The sequence below is a fragment of the Thalassophryne amazonica genome, chromosome 8 (genome assembly GCF_902500255.1).
Source record: "Thalassophryne amazonica chromosome 8, fThaAma1.1, whole genome shotgun sequence".
NCBI lineage: Eukaryota > Metazoa > Chordata > Actinopteri > Batrachoidiformes > Batrachoididae > Thalassophryne > Thalassophryne amazonica.
This window is the reverse complement of record NC_047110.1, coordinates 49,297,767-49,321,260: the sequence shown is the minus strand read 5'-3', so window position 1 is coordinate 49,321,260 and position 23,494 is coordinate 49,297,767. Positions and strand designations below refer to the sequence as shown.

At 41.4% G+C, this 23,494-nt stretch overlaps 1 protein-coding gene across 1 annotated transcript in view; it reads right to left on the bottom strand.

The window, feature by feature from the left end:
• LOC117515551 (cyclin-dependent kinase 17-like) overlaps window positions 1-23,494 on the bottom strand; it is a 104,508-nt gene that overhangs the window by 28,560 nt on the left and 52,454 nt on the right. Inside the window, exons 3-4 of the mRNA XM_034176163.1 lie at window positions 8,399-8,563; window positions 3,491-3,624 (exon numbers count right to left, since the gene is read on the bottom strand). Of these exons, the coding sequence (XP_034032054.1) occupies window positions 3,491-3,624; window positions 8,399-8,563 (299 nt within the window). The remainder of the gene's footprint in view (window positions 1-3,490; window positions 3,625-8,398; window positions 8,564-23,494) is intronic.

The following is a 23,494-nucleotide window of genomic DNA, read 5'->3' as shown; positions in this document are numbered from 1 at the left end:
CCTTTCAATTGATAGGATAAGAAAAGTGTCCAAAATATCAACGTAAACTTGTGCATTTATTGATGATGTAATGACAGCCATCTCCCCAGTGCCTTTAACTGACAATGCAGCCCCATATCATCAATGACTGTGGAAATTACATGTTCTCTTCAGGCAGTCATCTTTATAAATCTCATTGGAACGGCACCAAACAAAAGTTCCAGCATCATCACCTTGCCCAATGCAGATTCGAGATTCATCACTGAATTGACTTTCATCCAGTCATCCACAGTCCACGATTGCTCTTCCTAGCCCATGTAACCTTGTTTTTTTCGTTTAGGTGTTATAATGGGTTTCGTTTAGCTTTTCTGTATGTAAATCCCATTTCCTTAGGCGGTTTCTTACAGTTCGGTCACAGACATTGACTCCAGTTTCCTCCCATTCGTTCCTCATTTATTTTGTTGTGCATTTTCAATTTTTGAGACATATTGCTTTAAGTTTTCTGCCTTGACGCTTTGATGTCTTCCTTGGTCTATCAGTATGTTTGCCTTTAACAACCTTCCCATGTTGTTTGTATTTGGTCCAGAGTTTAGACACAGGTGACTGTGAACAACCAACATCTTTTGCAACATTGCGTGATGATTTACCCTCTTTTAAGAGTTTGATAATCCTCTCCTTTGTTTCAATTGACATCTCTCATGTTGGAGCCATGGTTCATGTCAGTCCACTTGGTGCAACAGCTCTCCAAGGTGTGATCACTCCTTTTTAGATGCAGACTAACGAGCAGATCTGATTTGATGCAGGTGTTAGTTTTGGGGATGAAAATTTACAGGGTGATTCCATAATTTGTTCCTCAGAATTGAGTGATTCCATATTTTTTCCCCTCTGCTTGGTCTAAAAAAGTAACCATTACTGACTGCCACAATTTTTTTTCCTGATTTCTTATAGTGTTTCTTAAAGCCAGAAAGTTGCCATTTGAAATTACTTTAGTTTTGTGTCATGTCTGTGATCTGCTTTTTATCTACAAAATTAAACAACTGAATGAACATCCTCCGAGGCCGGTGATTCCATAATTATTGCCAGGGGTTGTATATATATATATACACACACACACGAGGTCTGTTAGAAAAGTATCAGACCTTTTTATTTTTTTTTCAAAAACCTGATGGATTTGAATCACATGTGCTTGTATGAGCCAACCTTGAACCTTTGTGCGCATGCGTGATTTTTTCACGCCTGTCGGTTGCGTCATTTGCTTGTAAGCAGCCTTTGTGTGAGGATGGGTGTAGTCTCTCGTCGTTTTTCTTTGCAAGGAAATGGCGGAACAACTGGAACAGCGCGACTTCATCAAATTTTGCCAGAAACTGGGCGACAGCCAGGTGGAAACCATTTGGATTATTCAGACGGCTTTTGGTGATGATCCTCTGGGCATCACACAGATTAAGGAGCGGTACAACCGGTTTAAAGACGTCCGCACAACGGTGGAGAGTGCGCCGTGCTCCGATCGGCATCAACACGCTGAAATGACCAGATCATTTCCAAAGTGAACGCTGTGGTGATATGGGACCGTCGTGTGATTATCCGAGAAATTGCGGAAGAGGTGGACATCAGCAATTTTTCGGCACATTCCACTGTGAAAGAAGATTTTGCCATGAAAAGAGCGGAAGATCGTCACCAAAAGCCATCTGAATAATCCGAATGGTTTCCACCTGGCTGTGGCCCAGTTTCTGGCAAAATTTGATGAAGTAGCGCTGCTCCAGTTGTTCCGCCATTTCCTTGCAAAGAAAAAACGACGAGAGACTACACCCATCCTCACACAAAGGCTGCTTACAAGCAAATGACGCATATATATATATATATATATATATATACATATATATATATATATATATACACACACACACACACACACACACACACGCGGTCTGTTAGAAAAGTACCCAACCTTTTTATTTTTTTCAAAAACCTGATGGATTTGAATCACGTGTGCTTGCATGAGCCAGCCTTGAACCTTCGTGCGCATGCGTGAATTTTTTTTTCACGCCTGTCGATTGCGTCATTTGCTGGCAAACAGCCTTTGTGTGAGGTCGTGTGTAGTGCTCTCGTCAGATTTTCATTGCAAGGAAAAAGACGGAATGAGTGGAGCAGCGCTACTGAATCAAATTTTGACAGAAACTGGGCGACAGCCAGGTGGAAACCATTCGGAAGATTCGGACGGCTTTTGGTGTGACTATCCGAGAAATTGTGGAAGAGGTGGGCATCATTTTTCGGAGTCCAGCATGTCCTGTGAGACTTCAACACGAAGGTGCTTTTGCTCCGCCGTTAGCAGCTTCAGCACGAATTTCACTAGGGATGTGAATCGTACAACAACTCACGATTCAATTCGATTATGATTCTTGGGGTGGCGATTCGATTCAGAATCGATTTTCGATTCAAAGAGCTCTGAGAAATAGTTATATTACTTAAAAAATGTTTATGTTTAAGAAAATGCAGCTTTACAAAGTTAATCAAGTGATTGTAGATGTAAATTTACTTATCTGCTTTGCTCGTTCGGAGTGGCTGGCAGTTTAGCGAAGCGCTGGTCAGTAGTTGGCAGAGACCGCTGCTCCACTCCGTTTAGCTCCGGGTGATGGCGTAGCATGTGGGCTTGCGGATTTCAAGTGTTTCCAAAGTACTTGACTTTCATTTTGCAGATTTTGCACACTGCATAAGTCATGTCAAGCTCCTTCTTATGCAGCAAATAATAAAATCCAAAATGCGCCCAAACATTTGCCTTCAGCAAAGATGGTGCTGGCTGAATTAGCTCTTCGTCCGCCATGCTAAGCTTCAGCCACTGAACTCTGCAGCTCACAAGTGTTTGAAGCATGCCGGACCCCCCCAAAGGCTGCTTACCAGCAAATGACTCAATCGACAGGCGTGAAGATTATAAACAGACACACACAGAACTCTCCCTTCGCTCACTGCCTCCGGAGGTACGGATGCGGGACCCGCAAAGAATCCAAGTCCTCTCTCGGTGGTCACGGAGCTCTGCGGCTGCGGTCAACATCCGCATCAAAACAGCGAGCGTAGTCTCTGGACCTGTTGCCAGATTTGGCGCAGCTCCACACAGCAGACAGGAGGGCAGTGCGAGTGGCCCGCTGCTGCATTTACCGAGCAGACTCACTGCGGAGGCAGTGAGAGCAATCGCGGTGATGCCGACCAGTGCCGCGACCGGCCCGCCTGATAAGGACGCAGAACACAATGCACTGTTAAAAAAAAAAAGCATGCAAAATTGCACTAAAATAAATCCGCGAAACTGCGAGGCTGCAAAAGGTGAACCGTGTTATAGCAAGGGACCACTGTATTTGAGATTTTCAAGTTGGACGCCATGGTTCATAATGGCCATGATTCATAATAAGAACATAATTTGTGCATTCAACAACAGGGAGTGATTCATGTCTGTCAACTCAGAAAGCAGAAAGGTTATCTAAGGACAAGACTGTAAACAGAAAAAAACAAAAAGTGGTCTCACCTCTGCAGAGATGCGTCTGTTCCCTCTGTTCCTAAGACAAACACCCGTGGGCGACTGCACCTCATCAGAAGAAGTGCCTGACGCTTGGTCACTCTCCCCATCTGACCCCATCTTCAGGTTCTCATGGACAATATCTTGAGGAAGAACAGATGGGAATGAGAAAAGGAAGATCAAGGCCCGAGTTTGACAGATGGAAGCAAGCTCAGCACCAGTTGATATAATCAGGAGGGTGAAAACGAAAACGTTTACAAACCTCTGTTCTCATAAATGTCTGGCTGTTGGCTGTGAAGAGTTATGAGTATATACAAGAACAGGTTTGGTACAGCTGACTGATGGATTCAGTTTATTTCAGTGCCACCGGGCCATGGAGGACACATCCATACACAATGTCATTTTCATATGCCTAAGCAAACCCAGCTTTCATGTATAACCTTTCCTCAGGCCTTACACTGAAATTAGGGAATTCTATAAAGTCAAACACTACATCTGAGTTTGGAATTCAAGATGCTACTTTTGATGACCAAATATATATAATATATACCCTGCATTCGAATACTCACTATGTACAGACATCGGTTAGGGACCTACTAGGGATGAAACTTTTACTCGAGTATCTTGATTAATTCAATTAGAAAAAATGTTTGAGGCAAATTCTTTGCCTCAAGGCTTCGTTTAATTCCTATCACCAAAGCCCTTCTGTTAAAAAAGTTTCTGCTAACACTCACATTATGTGGCCTGCTCAGCTTCCACACAAACAGCTATTATTGATGCACAGCGCATTCAGGCTTAAGGTGACATGACTGTGGACATTCAAGCAACAGTCCATAAAAGGCAGAAAATGTCCAAAGATTGGGATCATTTCAAACTAAGAAAAGAGGACAACATAGTGACTTGTAACACAGATCTGGTGTACCACAACAGCACGCCATCAATGATTCAACATCTGAGCAGAAAATACCCACACATTAACACCAGTTCAACAAGTAGAGCCTCTACAAGGTAACGTAAACATTGATATTAGCGTTAGCTAGCTGACGTATGACCGCCAGCTGTCCAAAAGCCACACCAACATGTTAACGTTTGTATCGTCTCTCTGTGACTCACAATGTGGTGACAACACAGAGAGCAACTGCAGCACATCCATGCTGCGTTTTACGCACATTGCAAGCTTTGGTTTTCTTTCAAACTGTGTGACTTCTGGCTGTGACATAGCCAGTTAGCACGGCTACAGCCAGTAGCTACAAACAGAGCTGCACACCTGCGAGGACTTAAACAAGAGTGCTCTGAGAGCACAATATCCCTTGTTGGCACATGCTGCTTTGGTACAAGTACTGGCTACATTTTGATCACATCTGAAGGACTTGTACCAATTTTCACAAAATTCGTCCTAAATATGTGAGGAGTTGATTTCAGAATGCAGGCACCAACTCATGAAACTGGCAGTGTCTAGGTTTGCTAACCAAGGCTCATAATAACTCTCCCCAAATGTGCCAATCTTGTACATTAAAATATGCTTATTATCAACGTACAACAAGGATTTGTACCAAGTTATATGAAATTCCATTTAAACGTGTGAGAGGATTTGATTTCAGAATGCAAGCACCTAAGCTGATTAGTGAAACTGATGTCTAGCTTTGTTTAATCAAGGTCCATAACTCTAGTAAAATGAGCCCAACTTGAATGATATTAAAATATGCATATTACCAACCTATAACAAGGATTTGTACGACGTTTCATGAAATTCCTCCTAAAAGTGTGAGAGGAGTTGATTTCAGAATTCTTATACCATTTTTTAGGAGGGAGGGAGGGATGAACGGACATCGCCACAACATAATCCCCCTTCGGGCCTTCAGCCAGCAAGGAATAAAAATGAATGCTTTGGGGTTGTTTGTTTTCCCCAAATACGTCTAAATTCACTTTCCGAGGATGGCATGACATTAAAAGCACTGATAAAACCTCCTTACCTCTTAGTCAGTGGCGCGTTCCATATAAATACTAAATAAAGGTCTCCATTTGTACCTGCTTGGTCATTTTAACAGGCCTGTCTTGTTGGGTAATGCACTACTGACATTGTTTAGAAACACAAAAGTGCTTTTTATCTGATAAATCAAGCTGCAGCTCTAGAACCTACTACCCAACCATTAGTAAGTACTGTGAGTAAGGGAGGGAATAGTAGGGACATAAATCAGATGCATTACACTGTTATCTCACCTGTCCTATTGAGTCAAAACACCTGTTAAATGACTGGCTTATGGATATAACTGTTCTATATAGTAATTTTAACAAAAACATCACTTGATAGTCAGAAATGGTTAAACTGTGAGTATGTTGCGTGAATCAGCAAATTATTGGTGTTACCGCCTTGTTTAGGCCTTACCGATCCTTAATGTAGCACAGTCAAGGACCTTTGAAACTTATAAAACTGTGTAAAAAAATAAATAAATACAAAAAAACCTTTGATTTGTGAAGTTTTTCATCCAGATTTTAACTTTCAAGGAGGAGACTTGAAAATGAAAATAGTCTGGGTTAAACTATTGCTCAAATAAGATAATTACTCAAGAGGCCATAGTGCAAAAACAAATAATACCACATTATAATACATCACTGTCCAAAAAGTGAAAATTACAGTGATATAAGCTTTAGATTACCGTACTCACGCATTGGAGTGCCCAGGGCGATCCACGCAAAATCCTGCCTGAAGAGGGGGTGGGCCAATGGGGTGAGGCAATGCACAAGCATGGCCAATATTACATTCGTCGGAATGCCCATTTCAATAAAATGTCTGATTTCATCAAAAATAAATCACAAATCACTCACCTGTTTGTCTCCGTTTGTCTCTGTACAAATCCTTTTCTCATTCATTAAATGTGTTCCTTGTCAGCTAATGTCTGCCAAGTCAGTCAGAAAGTTGTGTGCATGTGCAAAAGTTTGAATGGACATCATATTATGTGAGTACAACTAGCGCACACTGATGACATAGTCACAGGTAAGATGCAGAAAAGAGAAAACCAACGTGAAAACTCAAATTTTGTTTTTATGATGTGTTTATGGTCACAAAATGTATTTATTTTGTGGTAGGAGTTTGGTAAAACTAATAAAAACTCATTTAATTTAGGGTGGACTTTTAACAAACTTTCTTCAAAAAAGGGGTTGGGCTGATGCTTGGCCTGGGGCTGTCCATCGTGCAAATACTGTATACTGCACACCCCTACAATATAGTAATAAAGTGTGAATACTTGGATGTAGCAATTGTTTGTGGTGTAATTTTAACAAATGGCTTAATGTGTGACTGAATAAGATGCTGCAACAGTTGAAGTGATTTGTACAGTGCATTTCTCTCATAAAGCAGCACTATTGGCATGCCTCCACATCCTACAAACATGTTAACACCCCTGTCAGACCTTGATTTAGCCAGCGTATGCCGACCGTATTAAAAATGCTGGCATATGTCTAATAAGTTATGGGTAAATTTTGTATAAGTTAAGAGCATATTGAACCACGCTGATATACATTGTAATAAGTCCAAATGCGTCCATTGATGCTGTCCACTGATTGGCTGATCAACTGAAAGCTGCAGTCCTGCAAATAGCTCAGCCTGTTTCAAATATTAACACCACTCACAGAGTAAATATAAAGTCTTATTTTACCTGTTCATGTCAGCTGGATTCATCATCACAGCCTGACGAAAACCTAGCCACATAAAGTGTCCCGATTTTGCAAAATGAAGTCTGAAAATACTTTTGTTGGTAAATGGTAAATGGACTGCATTTATATAGCGCTTTTCCATCTGCATCAGACGCTCAAAGCACTTTACAATTATGCCTCACATTCACCCCGATGTCAGGGTGCTGCCATACAAGGCGCTCACTACACACCGAGAGCAATAGGGTATTAAAGGCCTTGCCCAAGGGCCCTTAGTGATTTTCCAGTCAGGCAGGGATCTGAACCCATGATCTTCTGGACTCAAGCCCAACACCTTAACCACTAGACCATCACCTCCCCCAACCAGCCCTTGTTCCTTGTCGTGGCCGAAGAAACGCAGAGTTTTAAAGCAAGCCCCTCTGTATTTTGTCTGCTCCTGGTGTGTTTCTCAGCCTGAACCAGACGACACTGGCTCTTTGTCCCACAATAAGAAAATAACTTATTTTAAAAGTTGAAAGAGTCACGGCGCCTCATTCATTCACGTCAGCGTTTCCCACAGGAATTAGTCCATTTTTCAGCATTCCGCATGCAATTAAAATAAATATCATGATCCACCAAGACAAAAGTAAAATTAAATTAAATTTTAAGATATATTAAATTACTCTGGCCTCCATGTGGAGGGGAGAGGCTGCATGACAGCATGCGCATGCTCTATGATGTGCTTGTCAACATTTACGTGTTCCACTGCCAAACAAAGGGTTCTGCCTGCATTAGAAATGCAAACCAAGCCACACTTAACTGGTCCGACCCATACCATACCATGCAGTACTGACTCAGACCACTCAGTGGAAACGGGACTGTCAGCATACGCTGGATAAATCATCACGTGTGTCAGCTGCATAACTTATTCAACGTATTCAGCATATTCTGCACATTTTTCATATGTCTGCATATGCTGACTACTAAATCATCAAGGTGTGACAGGACCCTTGGAAAAAGACGCAAGGTGCCATGGGGATTTTTGATATACTATCATTTCTGATCCTATCTGTCAACAAGTCTTTTTTTATTTAAATTTTTTTTTTTAAATAAAAAAGACTTGTCGACCGATAGGATCGGAAATTGTAGTATAATATCGAAAAGCCCAATGGCAACTTTCTGCCTTTTTCTAAGTCTTGTGTGCAGAGCCTCTTTTTCAGAGCTCAGAAAAAGGTAAATATTAAAATGTGATCATGTGTTGTTCAGGTGTGTGTGTGTGTGTCTTACCGAGCCGGCTGCCATTGCGAGGCATGGCCACGATAGGGCCCAGGCCTCCGTCAATAATATTCTGAGGCTGTCGCAGTGGTGGCTTTTTAAAGGAGCCCGTGTACTGGTGAAGGAATGAGTGGACACTGTGAGCTGATGGAGGGCAACCATTCCTCACTATGTGCTCTGCAAGACAAGGCACAAACACAAATAGCACTTTCAGAAAAACCAAATGCACATTAATAGAGACTCCAACCAAAATGTTACAAATGGCCCACTCAGAAAAACAACTTGGGCCATTGATTCCTGAGAAAGCCCTATAGAGGGTTTTCATGTAATGTATCGATCATTTTGTGCCCTGTGGCCATTCTGGATTACGTGGTGGCCGCTGTGATACGCTACGTGCATTTGGCGAACAAGAAGCTTGCAGAAGCTTCAACAATGGTCAACTTTTGTGCTGTTGTTGGTTGTTCAAACAGAGGTGATAAAATGAGGCAGGTCGCTCATTTTACAGGCTACCAGCAGTTATTGTGCATCAAGCAGTGGAGTGTTACGAGCTTTCTAAGTGACACACAGAGACCTGGCTCAGCAGATCTGAAGGAAGCTATAAGGCCAGAACCAAGCAGACTGCCAGTAAATCCAAAGCCAAAGCCGCCCAGAAGAGCGCTCCGGCTACCCGCGGTGTGAAGAAGCCTCACCGTTACAGGCCTGGCACCGTGGTGCTGAGAGAGATCCGCCGCTATCAGAAATCTCTTATAAACAAGTTTGTCCAAGATCTTTGAAAACCATGGCAAGACTGAGATAGGGCGATAATTTGGAAAAAGATGCAGAATCACCTTTTTTAAACAGAGGTATGATTTTAGCGATCTTTAAATCAGAAGGTACTATGCCCATTTTCAAAGACAAACAAAAATATGTGTAAGTGGTTCAGAAATTTCACATATAACAGATTTAACAACAGATGTACTTATTCCATCATGGCCAGCTGCAGATGGATGCAGATCAGCAATGAGTTCACAAACCTCATTGGAATTTGTGGGTTCAAATTTAACCATAGAAGAAAACGAACCTTTAATGTAATCAACAGGATTCATATTTGTGGAGTCAATTTTCTTTGCAAGAGAAGAACCAACATTTGGAAAATTATTAAACTTGTAAGCGATATCAAAAGATCAGAAAACTTCTAGATCTATCTGAAAAGTTGACGGACATTTTGATAACGTTTTCTTTTTAAGTAATTCATTGATTATTTTCCATGTCCCTTTAATATTGTTATTGCGTTTCCCTATTGAACAAATTTAAATTAAAGTCGCCAAGAATTTGACAGATTTTATCCTCTCTGTTAATGAGTTCCAGAATATTTGAAAAACACTGGTTGAAATTTACGACATCTGTATTTGGTGGCCTATAAATACAACCAATGATAAGTTTTTTTGTTCTACTAGCAGACAATATTTCTATGAAAATTGATTCTAAATCAGATTCACTTGAGTTCATAAGATCAAATCGCACATTAAAATCCAGATTTTTATGTACAAATATTGAAACTCCTCCTCCAGACCTTCGCTGTCTAACAAAGTGAGTAGAGTTATAAAGTGGCATTCATACAAGCCAGTATCTTTGCACTGCTCAGTCAGCCATGCTTCTGTAAGGGCAATTACAGAAAACTCATGATTCAAAGAGGATATAAAATGTGTCAATTTCTCATAATTTTTAGGAAGACTACGAATATTTAAATGTAAGACTGAAAATGTTTTATAAGTATTAGGATAAGATTATAGAAGATGTTTGAATTTGAGTTTGTCATAATAATCACATGAATTAGAGTTATTTGCATTAGAAAAAAATTCATATCAGGATCAGCTTGTAATCCATGAGTAACATCATCTCGATCAAGTTCAAATGGGTTGAATAACAAAGTCTCATTCACAGCAAAACCATCATAATTATCAAGAAGATGTCTTTCAAGCTCTTCATCATTAAGTGAAGAGAATGGGAACATTAAGTAACAACTTTCACAGAACCATGTACAATCTATTTTCTTAATTCTGTCAGAAAAAAAGCGTGCATTTAGGATGAAATACATTTTTACATAAAGAACAATCGATAAGCTGCAAACCTAATTGCTTCTTTTTTAATCACTATTCATGGAGTTGATGGACAATGAATTCCAAAATCATGTAGAACTACTAAAATGAAAAAAAAAACCAAACAAACAAACAAACAGAAAAAATAAAATAAAATAAAAAATAATGCATGTCAAACCTTTGTTGGCTGTGTTGGTCTGTGTGTGATAAGTTTGTCAAATCTCAAATATGCAATATCACCTCATTGTCCTGCCTCTTTCATTGCTGGAATCAGCTCCTTGCATTTTTGTCTCACAGATTCAGAGAAGCCTTCATTAATATAAATGCTTGATCCCTTTAGAAGCTTTGCATTTTCCAACACAGCCATATGATCCTTATGCCTCAAAAGGTTTACCACAATTGGTCTAGGTTCATCACCTTGGCCAGGTTTATTACCACTACGATGCACACGCTCCATTTCAATATGCCTTGGGTCTAGTTTAAGTTTTTCAGAGACGATCTTCCTTATCTTGTCCTCAGAGTGAGACCATTTCTCATGGTCAGACTTCTGAATTCCATCAAATTATTCCCATGAGACTGGTTCTCCAGGTAATCAAATTTGCGAACCACATTGTTGTATGTGGAATCAAAAACAGACATGTCTTTTTTTTATTTCTTTACACTTACGTGACAGATCATCAGAAATTAATTTGACATCATCAACCTCCTTCTGAGTATATTGAAGGCTTACTTTAAGGTCACACAGATCTTTAATGACACCATCTAACCTTTTGTTGAAGGAGTCCATTATTATCTGAATAAAACATTTATAGGTACCTTCCTGTTGCTGCAGTATCTTCTTAACCCTCTGGGGTCTGAGGGCATTTTTTGGACAGTTCACTCACCTGGCATAAATGTTTTATTATTGCTGTTAACAGCTCTCCCTGCACCCCACAATCAAGTTTTAGGTCTCCTTTTTCAGGACAACCTGTGTTTTCAGAATATATATGTTTTTGTTGTTTTATAAGTGTAATAAAGGTTTACAATCAAAAATACGCAAGGAAAAAAATAAAGCGAAAAATAATTTTCCACACACATTTATTCAAAACACACAGCAAACTATAATAACTGTTTTGACACTTTATAAAGGTAATTTGAGGTCTTGTGTGAAAGACTGTACAACAGAAAGGTTCAAACAATAAACACAAATGCACATTTTGAACAATATATACAAAATGGTCTATGCATTTTGTTGTCCATTGATATGGTAAACAGTGCTTTACGCAGAGAAAGCAACAGAGTTATCCAGTAACATTCACATGCAAACTAGTGGAGCAATCCTGATAGTTACACACTTTGTTTGAGCACCTGAGATTGTCATCAGAGGCTCTCCGTGTGCGTAATGGCGCAGGGCAAACTGAGTATGTACCCAGGGGGCTATTCAAACAGGCCAACTAGTAACATATCACTCCTGAAAACGATCTTTGGCTTTTCAAGTGAGGTAAATCTGCACTACGATTCGATTGGAAAAAAATTCTGATTGGACACTCACATTACGCATGTCATCAGACAGCTTCTATGAAGAGTAATTTAGTAAAGCTTGGTCTTAGCTGTCGTATACGACGGCATCAGCCACAGAGGGTTAAATGAGGCCATTTGTTGATCCAAAAGATCCCGAACTTGAGCGGAGGTCATAAAATCCTCCTCAAATTTTGCACTCTTAGGTGGCATTTTTTAAAGACGTACTTGCAGGTCGCCAATAAGTAATACCGGATGGCTTTCACTGCAGCCTGGACTGGGCCTGTTGGTAGCTGTCTCAGGTCTCAGCTGGCTCGCCGCCGCCATAGCCTGCGCCAGTGCGTGCTTGGTGGCAGCTGGCTCGCCGCTGTCGCCTGGGTCAGGCCTGGTGGTCGATGGCTCCCGCAGTAGTCTGGTGGTTGAAGACTCCTGCTGAGGCCTTTATTGTCAATCTTTTCACACAGCTGGAATGGGGTGCCTAGAGAGGCGCAGACTTCCGAATGTCAGTAAGGTGGTCAGTAAGGAGAGGTGATGGTCTAGTGGTTAAGGTGTTGGGCTTGAGTCCAGAAGATCATGGGTTCAAATCCCCGCCTGACTGGAAAATCACTAAGGCCCCTTTAATCCCCTATTGCTCCCGGTGTGTAGTGGTCGCCGATGTCAGCACCCTGACATCGGGGTGAATGTGAGGCATAATTGTAAAGCGCTTTGAGCGTCTGATGCAGATGGAAAAGTGCTATATAAATGCAGTCCATTTACCATTTAACCGTGCTGCTCACACTGCTGCTGCTCACCAATGATTGAGAAGTTTAGGGAGTCCCTGTTAAGCCATAAGTGCATTGTGTATACTGACAACAATCCATTGAGCCATTTGTCATCCGCAAAGCTTGGGGCCACTGAGCAACATTGGGCAGTGCAGCTTGATGTTGTCGCTGATGTCTTCTCCCATTACCACCCTCCTGGGGTGCAGGACTTCCAGGTAATCGTTTCTGGAGCCTTTGCAGCAGGTTTGCCAGGGGAGCAAGGTGGATGTAATGAAAGCTGTTGCTGCAGTCTTGCCCCACCATCTTCCATCTGACCTGGCTGGGCTGCATGGGGCTGACTCAGTTACTCAGGAGGCTTTGGCGTCCTGGGAACATAGAAGGGGGTCCTGATAAGGAGGAGCGGAAAACGGGTGTCGCAGTCAGCCCAGGTGCTGCTTTGGCAGTGGGACCGGTTGGTGGAGAGGGACAGTGTTTTGTACCATCAAGTGTTCAGGCCCAATGGAGCTGGGGCTGTGTTGCAGTTGATGTCGCCTGTGGCTTTAAAAGCCAATGAGTTGACTGAGGTTCATCAAGGGCATGGTCATCAAGGGGTCAAGAGGACCATAGAGCTTTACATCAGCTGTGTTATTGACCAGTGATGTCTGTGGATGGTGGCAGATTGGTGCCAGGTGGCCAAGGTGAATGAAACAGCAGCTCGTGGCTTATGGTACATCTGTTCCCCCTGTAGCATGCCGGCCTAATGAGATTCTTACCAGTGATTTACCATTTTAGAGCCTAGTCATGGTGGAGTAGAAGACATTCTTGTGATGACTGACGTCTTCAGTAAGTACACATGGGCAGTGCCTACCCGTGACCAGTGAGCTGCTACAGTAGCTCAAGTTTTGGTTACAGAGTTGTTCTCGGGGTTTGGGGTTCCAGCACGGATACATTTTGATCAGGGAAGGAGTTTTGAGAGTGTATTGATCCAGCAGTTGTGTGGTTTTTATGGCATAGAGAAGTCCCGTACTACGCCATACCATCCATTTGGGAATGGGCAATGTGAGCTTTTTAATAGATGCTTCATGATCTGTTGCATACACTGCAGGTGTCTCGGAAGCACGACTGGGGTTCCTGTTTGCCCCACGTTCTGTATGCTTATAACACTACTCCGCATCAGGCAACTGGTGAGTCTCCTTTTCTGCTGATGTTTGGTCAGGAGATGAGACTCCCAGTTGATTTTCAGGAGCGTGTGGGTGGCTTTGTTCATGAGTGGGTCCGGGAGCACTAGACCCAGTTGTAGATGGCTTTTCATGAAGCTTGGGATTGGCTGAAGACTGCTGCAGAGCACCGCAAGAAAGATCACAGCGTGCCCGCCATGTTCTCCTGAAGGAGGGCCAGTTGGTCTGGTTGCAAGATTTTGGGATACGGGGGTGTCATAAAATCCAGGATCAGTGATCCTCGGTGATGTACTGTGTCCTGAGGGCACAACAGAAGGAATGAACGGTTTATACAATTGCCCCTGAGAATGATTTAACCAGAGCCAAGCAGGTTCATCGCTCTTTGTTGAAGGCTGTGGTAGGTGTTGATTCCCCTGACAAGGTTGTGGTTCTTTCTCCGCCTTCACTGGAACTTTCTCCACCCCTGGTGGAACCGTCAGAGGACGAGTGGTGCTGTAATCACGGATGGTTGGTGTCAGGATCTGAGGACCCAGTGTCTACTTCTGTTTTGGGGGAACCTCTGCAGGTCAAGGTTGCAGAGGTTGGGAGTCTTCCTGCTCCACCAACTGAGTCCACCAGCAGACCCAGTGGTGGCTGTGCCATCTTTGCCGGTGGATTCTGCCCCAGCAGAGCCTAGTACTTCTTCCACCCCCCCCACCCGCTATTGACGGAGTTGCATTTTGGCGGACAACTAGGGCCACTGTGGGTCATCATTCTAACATTCACCATCTTCCACGGTCAGCAGTGCTTGTGGGTCCTTCCGGCCCTGTGTAATATAGGTGATACTAATTAGGCTATGGATTGGAATAGTTTAGGTTGTTCCATCGTCAGGGCGATGATTCAATTTGTGGGGGTGGGTTGGAACAAGATGGATAACCTTAATGATTTTCAGATGGTGGGTTGAGTTCAGCCAATCAGTGCAGGAGAGTGTTTGTATAAAAGAAGGTGAAGTGCGTCTTTTCTCTCTCGCTCACTGGAGATAACCGCAGGTATTTGGACGTGTTTACTTGTGCGTTCCTGTGAGGACAGGTAGGCGCCAGCCACAGCTGCGGGCTTGTTGATGTGTGTGTTGTTGAGTGCTCATGTGTAGGTTTTGTTGATAGATACCTTTGCGGGAGATGTCACGGGTTGCACGCTGCTGTGTGTGTTTGGTGCCGTGTGACGGTAGGCTGTTGCAGCGCTCTGTTGCAGTGGTGATCCTTTGGATGGGTGCTGTGTTGGGGCCGATGGACCAGTATGTAGCGGGGTGGCTTAGCTTTCTCCTTCAGCCATTTATGTCACTCACGTTTACTTGTGCAATTTGTAGGACTGCAGTGAAGCGGCGATGATATAGCCCAAGTCGTGAAGGAATTCACTGCTGCCTTCTCTCTGACGTCAGTTGAGAGGTTTGTCAGTGAACGGCCTGTGTGGTGCTTTGGCAACACGAGTGGTCTTGAAGAAAACTGCCGTCTGTGCCGTCACTGAGGATTCGTTTTTCTTCTTTTTTAATTAGGATTAATAATTGTTATTAAATGGCTTTAATGTTAATAAACTGTTTTGTATTTTGGAACCACCTACTCTGTCTCTCTCTTTACAGCAAACCTGTGTGTCTTGAGTTGAAGTTATTTTAATTGCAGAATTCCCCGGGTGAAATTCCCAGAGCAGTGTCAGAAGTCCAACCTATCATGTTTATTCATGATTTTCAAGTGGTTAAAGTAACTTGTCCGCTTCGCCACACATACAACAGAAAACTCACATATAAGATCAGGTCCACTTTTTACCTTTTCAACCTCTGTGTCAGGCACATTTTCTGATTCCCAACATGCAGCAAAGCCATCACATGCATAAGGCTGTCACGATTAGGAATTTCTGGAGACGATTAATTGTCAGGCAAATAATTGCAATTGACGATTATATTGTCTATTTTTTTCCTTTTTTCCCTTCTTTATAATCTACTATCGTAGTATGATTACACAACTTTTGCATCTACTTAACAACAGAAACCTAAAAGACATGTTTTGTTTATTTTGATGGTCATCATCACAAAGTCACAATACTAATCATTTTCTTCAACCTGTCAACTACAAAAACTTCCCATAAATGCCATGAAGTCACACCATCAGTTTTGATGACATCACCATTTTGTGCGTCAGACCTACATCATGCGAGTGAAGGCGGAGTTGAAGTTGAAAGTTGAGTTTCTTTACTTGACAGAAAAATGGCTGCATCAAAATATGTTTTATTCATAAGTCGTTCCTTACTACTTTTACTGACTGTAAATGCTACCAATATCATTAGCTTTGTTTTTATATACAAACATTTTACTTAAAACATGTAACTTCACTTTTTGACTACAACAAATTGTTCTTTAACATTGATTGTGTTTCTTGATAAACATGACACTGCCAGGCATCTCACTGAAATGTAACCTGTGGACTTCAGCACTACAAAATATACAACACCAGGAACTGAAACTGTCCATCAATAACTTTATTTATGTTTGTGAGGACTAAAAGCCTTTTTTGAAAATGTGAGGGGCAGATTCTTTTTGATGAAAAGTAGCTTCTCTGCTTAATCAACTGTGAGCCTGTTTCTGTTTTTATCTACAATACCTAGCTAAACAGTTTTTTTTACTTTCCACACTATTTTTAACATTTAATTACATACGTACTGGTAACACACAAATACAAACGGTAAATGTTTTTTTCCCCCCAAAGGTGGAACATGTAAATACTGGCGTAGCACGGCGTGCACACACATGGAGTTGTAACACGAGGCACACAGTGCACAGAGATTCCACAAAAGGATTACCCCTGTAGCGGACCAAGATGACTGAACACCCACACCAAGGACTGAAAATCACCAATCTGATGGGCAACCTCCGCCGCTGAAGCCCTGATCGCAGTTCTGACGGAGGAACTGAGGCACAAAGTGCCAAAGTCACGGAGGAACTTTTTCAGCCACAGGACGAATTAAAGTGCTTTGAGATGTTATTTTCTGAACTCTGGAGGCTTTATGTGGATTATTTTTCTTCGTATGATGATGAATTCCACTGAAGTGAACAGGTAAGACTTTTTATTTACTGTATGTGTGAATTTACTCTGCATGATAGACAGCGGCTTTCAGCCAATCCGTGGACAGCATTGACGGACGTATTTGACTTATGAGAAAATTACATGAAAGCCTGTAATCCATAAATTAGCGGCATCATCGTTAAAGCTGCAGTGTTCAAAACGTATACAGCGGTTATAGTCGAGAAATTTCTGAGCGTGCGCATGAAAATCCCACATTGAGAGGTTGACATCACGCTGCTGTAAATGGGTATCAGGTCAGAGCATCAGAGACATTTTATGATTACGAGTACAAGTAAATGAATACGGATCGGGCCAATACCTGATACTGGTATCGGCATTAGTGCATCCATAAAAGAAAACAGAGATGGCGGTTTTTGGACCTAGTCGTCTTTCTGAGCCCTCCTCTGTCAATTTGGGTCCCCTGGAAGCATATTTTAAAACCTGTTATTCTTAATCTTGGTTTTAAGATGGATGGTGATCTTAAATAAACAGTCAAATAGAAGAACTGGTGAAATCTGTTTTTTATTCTCCCCATTTGAGATGTTTGGCGAAAGTGAAACCTCTTCTTTCCAGGCAACATTATGAGATGGTTATTCATGCTTTTGTGTCATGTCATCTGGACTACTGCAATTCGCTCTATGTCAGAATACACCTAGTCGGTCCTCAAGTCAGCTGACCAGTTGCTCCTGCAAGTGCCGAGGTTGAAGAGAAAGCTCAGGGGAGACGGGGCTTTTTCTGTTGTTGCTCCCAAACTGTGGAACAGCTTGCCTCTGAGTGTTAGGGAGGCACCCTCATTAGTCATTTTTAAAGTTCGCTTAAAAACACATCTTTTTTTCCTGGCTTTTAACAACCACGAGGCTTAGTTGGTAATTAAAAAAAATAATAATTTAATTTAGTGGTTCTTTTTTATTTTGTGTTTTAATTTGTATTATCTTCTGATTTGTGTTTGTACATTAAAATGGTGTACTAGTGCACCATTTGAGCAGTTGATGTTATGTATAAAAAACAAAAAATGTGGTATCAACTGCCTCCTTCCCACCACTATGTTAGTTAGTGTTAGTGCAAAGGTGCCACCTGTATCAGGATTTGGAGTTTTGGGTTAGATTTAGTCCCACAAAAATAGTGTGGTAATATGGCATCGTGATGTCACCAGCTAAAGAGAATTACTTCAAAACAGCTCAAATAACTTAGAAAATAAAAAAAAGTTTATAACTGTGTATAACGTGGTTCTGTTCTATGAACCAGCTCATTGCCTCAGTTACATATGTGGAAACTACAAATTATTTAAAAGGTTCAATTGACTTTCACTCTGATAACTTGGCTACTTATTAAAAGCAAAAACAGCAGAATTTCTCTCACTCTCTGACCATACATATTAAAGGAAAACAGGATCCATTCTGGTGCAAACCAATGCAGCTCAAGTTTCATTGGAAGTTTCCAGCCCATGCAGTTGTCATTTTCATGTCCAGAGCCCACATTGTTTGAATACCAGGACTACTTGCGCTTATGTACGCGCCCATGGGCGTTGGTGTTAAAATGTGGCGTGGTCAGGTGCTGCAGTGTTGGTGCACTGCTATTGTGCAACAGTAGCATCTTCTCCTCCCCTCAGATTTTCAACATGGTAAGGCACACTGTCTGTTCCCAAAAGGTTTTTCCTTGCCCAGCAAAATTTACCTTTCTGATAAATGAAAAAACTGAAATCTTGCAAGATTCACAAGCATGAGACCAAACATTGTTCACAGAGCTTCCCATGCCAGGCTCAATACCTAGAAAATTAGTTAAACTGTTTCCACATGAAAATAATTCACGTTTTCCTTTAAAACTGCCGTGCCATGCAAGAGTTACTAAAGCTTTGGTTGCTAGATAGTACAACTTGTGATATTTTTATGCAGCGTAAAAAAAAAAAATTAATAATGTTTTGGTCATTTTTCATACATTTTCAGTAGACAGTTATCAGCATTTCCTTCATCAAAAATTAAGTGATAGTAAAACAAATATCCTTTTAGATGTGAAACAACTACTTCATTAATATTGATTGGAAAACAATGATTCATCTTTTGCCTAATCCCGATAAAAACAATAGAAAAAAAAATCAAGATCACAGTGAGCATGATTCATTGCTGCACCACCAAGTGTATTGGTAACATTCTTTAATAAACTCAGTTAAGGTGATGCTGCATGTGATGTAGCAGTTTTTGCTAATCAGTTTTTCTCCTGATCTTTGCACAGATTGACTGATGTGTGTGTATATATGTATGGTGGGTCCTTTTAATAATCTGCGATAAGATTCAGCATTTGGAGGGTATTTTTGTTACATACTCACAAACGTTTCAAGCCATGTCATGCCTAAATAATGTTTATTGCAGGAGAATTCTGTGAAAAACACTCAGAATTGTGGGACTTTGGAGATATTTATCATAGATATCTAGACCGGTCATGGATAATAACCAAAGCTCCAGTTTAAAGCCATTTGGCATGCTTATTTGTACTCTCATCCCATATTGGTGATATTCAGGGGGATAAAGCAAAAATAATAAATGAATTCTTCTGATAATTTTTTGCAGCCAAATTATAAGCTGTTCACCATACTTTTTTTTTTTTTTTTTTTTTTTTTACACAAACCCTTTCGTAATAAAACAGAATACAATGGTTTGCAAATCCTCTTCAACTTATATTCAATTGAATACACCACAAAGCCAAGATATTTAATGTTCAAACTGATAAACTTTGTTTTTGTGCAAATATTTGCTCATTTTGAAATGGATGAAACAGATGCCTGCAACACATTTGTGGATTCAGGCCACAGCACAAACAAGCTGGGAGAGTGGTATGTTTACCACTGTGTTACATCACCTTTCCTTCTAACAACACTCAATAAGTGTTTGGGAACTGAGGACACTAATTGTTGAAGCTTTGTAGGTGGAATTCTTTCCCATTCTTGTTTGATGTACGACTTCAGTTGTTCAACAGTCCGGGGTCTCCGTTGTCGTATTTTGCGCTTCATAATGCACCACACATTTTTAATGGGCGACAGGTCTGGACTGCAGGCAGGCCAGTCTAGTACCCGCACTCTTTTACTACGAAGCCACACTGTTGTAACACGTGCAGAATGTGGCTTGGCATTGTCTTGCTGAAATAAGCAGGGACGTCCCTGAAAAAGACGTTGCTTGGATGGCAGCATGTGTTGCTCCAAAACCTGGATGTACCTTTCAGCATTGATGGTGCCATCACAGATGTGTAAGTTGCCCATGCCATGGGCACTAACACACCCCCATACCATCACAGATGCTGGTGTTTGAACTTTGCGCTGGTAACAATCTGGATGGTCTTTTTCCTCTTTTGTCCGGAGGACACAACGTCCATGATTTCCAAAAACAATTTGAAATGTGGACTCATCAGACCACAGCACACTTTTCCACTTTGTGTCTGTCCATTTCAAATGAGCTCGGACCCAGAGAAGGTGGCGGCGTTTCTGGCTGTTGTTGATGTATGGCTTTCGCTTTGCATGGTAGAGTTTTAACTTGCACTTGTAGATGTACTGACGAACTGTGTTAACTGACAATGGTTTTCTGAAGTGTTCCTGAGCACACGGGGTAAGATCCTTTACATAAAGATGTCGGTTTTCAATGCAGTGCTGCCTGAAGGATCAAAGGTCACGGGCATTCAGTGTTGGTTTTCGGCCTTGCTGCTTATGTGTAGAAAGTTCTCCACATTCTCTGAATCTTCTGATTATATTATGGACTGTAGATGCTGGAATCCTGAAATTCTTTGCAACTGAACATTGAGAAACATTGTTCTTAAACTGTTGGACTTTTTTTTCATGCAGTTGTTCACAACGTTGTGATCCTCGCCCCATCTTTACTTGTGAGTGGCTGAGCCTTTTGGGGATGCTCCTTTTATACCCAATCATGACACTCACTTGTTTCCAATTAGGTGTTCTTTGAGCACTCATCAACTTTCCCAGTCTTTTATTGCCCTGTCCCAACTTTTTTGAAATGTGTTGCAGGCATCCATTTCAAAATGACCAAACATTGGCACAAAAACAAATTTGATCAGTTTGAACATTAAATATCTTGTCTTTGTGGTATATTCAGTTGAATACAGGTTGAAGATGATTTGTAAATCATAGTATTCTGTTTTTATTTACATTTTACACAACGTCCCAACTTCATTGGAATTGGGGTTGTACAGGGAAGGGGCCACTGGTCTTCAACAACCCACAGGATTGATTGCATGTTTCCCATTTTTCTCTGCACCCCCACAGACGATGAGCTCAATCAGGTGTGCTCAGCCAATCAAGAGCTCAGAGACACCAGTCTTGGCTAGTTGGATGCTGCCAGTGCAGGAAGAGATGGCAGAGACTTAAACATGAAACAGCTGTCAAAATTGCCAAACAACAAATTCATCCATATATATATGCAAAAAACTGATTATAGATAAATAATGGAAAATATCTGCTCCCCCCACTGGCAAATCTGCATTCTGATGCCAAGTCTCCACAGCAGCTGCTGCAGACTGAGATTTAAGTGTTGCATAGGGGAAATACTTCCCCTAATCACAGAATTCACACCAACGCTCATCTGGCCACTCTGTTCTCTTCCACTCCCACACACACACACACACAATTACAAAGGATGCTAAAATCCCGTCATGGAATCACAATTTGTACTGGCCAAGCACAGAACACTCTGGCCAAACCTCGTGTTAATCACCATACAGAAATAAGCCCTTTACAAAGCCCATCTAGTCCTCCAAAGGGAGGTCAGGGGGCAAACTTGGACGACCCGATTCCATTGAAAAATTGGGGGGCGGGGCATCTTCATTTGGACAAAAGGGAAGAGTGAAAAGCTAGGAAAAGCCTTGAATGAAACTTGTGGTGAAAGCTTTGGCTGTGAAGAAAAGAAAAGGCCAAATGATGCCAAAATGGAAGATGCCCAGCTTGTTTCACCAAGTCATCCAAGTCTATGTGGCAATGTCATGGAAACTCTAGGTTGTTCCAGACACTGACACCATGGCAACAATGAGGAAGCACTCCAAGATGCTTCCCTCTCTCACTGCCTGCAGTCTTTGTATCAGCAAATATGAGCTACACTGCCACTCTGTTTTGACACCTTGAAGGCCACAACCTTGAGTGGGATATTCCAGAAGAAATAAAAAAAAATAAATAAAAATTTTAAAAAAAAGCAACACTCCACACTGGTGGAGCCTACCCCAGCAGTCACAGTCATATGGCACAAGGCAGGGTACACCCTGGACAGGATGCCAGTCCATCACAGGGCACATATAGACAGATAAACACAGTCACACTCTCATGCACACCTACTACAGACAATGTAGAGTCACCAATAGACCGTTGTTACATTTTCAATGCATATGCTCAGTAGTGTGTAAATCTCACATCACTAAGCGTGTTTTGGAGGAATATTCATGCTCCCCACCTCCGCTGTTGACATGGGGGGCATGAATATTCCTCCAAAACACGTATGAGCAACGGCTCTCGCAGCTTATTCCACAGGGCGCTGTTGGACTAAGATCGCCCACCCAATCCTTAAAAAAAAAAAAAAAAACGCTAAAACAGGATGAAACGTCTTAATCCAGCTTGCCTCCTATGAGGCTAGTTTATGAAGTGTAGACCTGGCAACCCCCCTCGGCCAGAAGCTCAGCTGCTTTCAGTGCACGCTTTACTGTTTCTAAACACTTGAAAAATATTGAGTTGGTGTTTTCTGTTCATGATGACTAGTGTTTTTGATGAACAGTGTTGCCACAGTTACTTTGAAAAAGTAATCCAATTACTGATTACTCCTTGAAAAAGTAACTTAGTTACTTTACTGATTACTCAATTGGAAAAGTAACTAAGTTAGATTACTAGTTACTTTTGTTGTTACTTTCCCCAGCTGCCGACAACAACCCTCTGCCACCTCAACATGACAATGATACCTGTTTTGCCAAACTCACTTTATAGTCACCCTTTCTTGACTTCAATGAAAATACTTGTTTTATAAAAAGTAAAATAAAAACCTCTTTCTTGACCTCATATTTAACTGTTGACAGCACTGTAAAAGTAAAACTTGCAATTTCTAACCTACATTGTTTATAAATGTAACTATTAAATTCATTCTAACATTTTTCTAACATTTAAATTCTCTCTAAACATTTTACTTGTCGAAATTAGTATTATTTTAAGTAGTATTAGTAGTTGTAGTAAAAAAAAAGGCTTCAAAACTGGACCTTTAATCTAGGGGTGTTGTGGTCCATCTGGATTCGCCCCTGCTTTGGCGTTTGAGCACAAAGAATGGATAACGCAGAAAACATGACCAGATTTACAGGTAAGAAAGTTTTATTGCGTTTTCACATCATGTGGTCCTCAGAAAGAGAGTTTAGGTGCATTTGAGTGGAAAATAGTTGTTGACGCGTTGCGGAGGATCAGCTGTTTTCAGCAGCAGATACGGAGCGGCTCAGAGGAAAAAAAAAAAGCATAAAAATGTCTTTGTAAAGCTCAGTGCAGGTGTGCTGTTGTCACCGC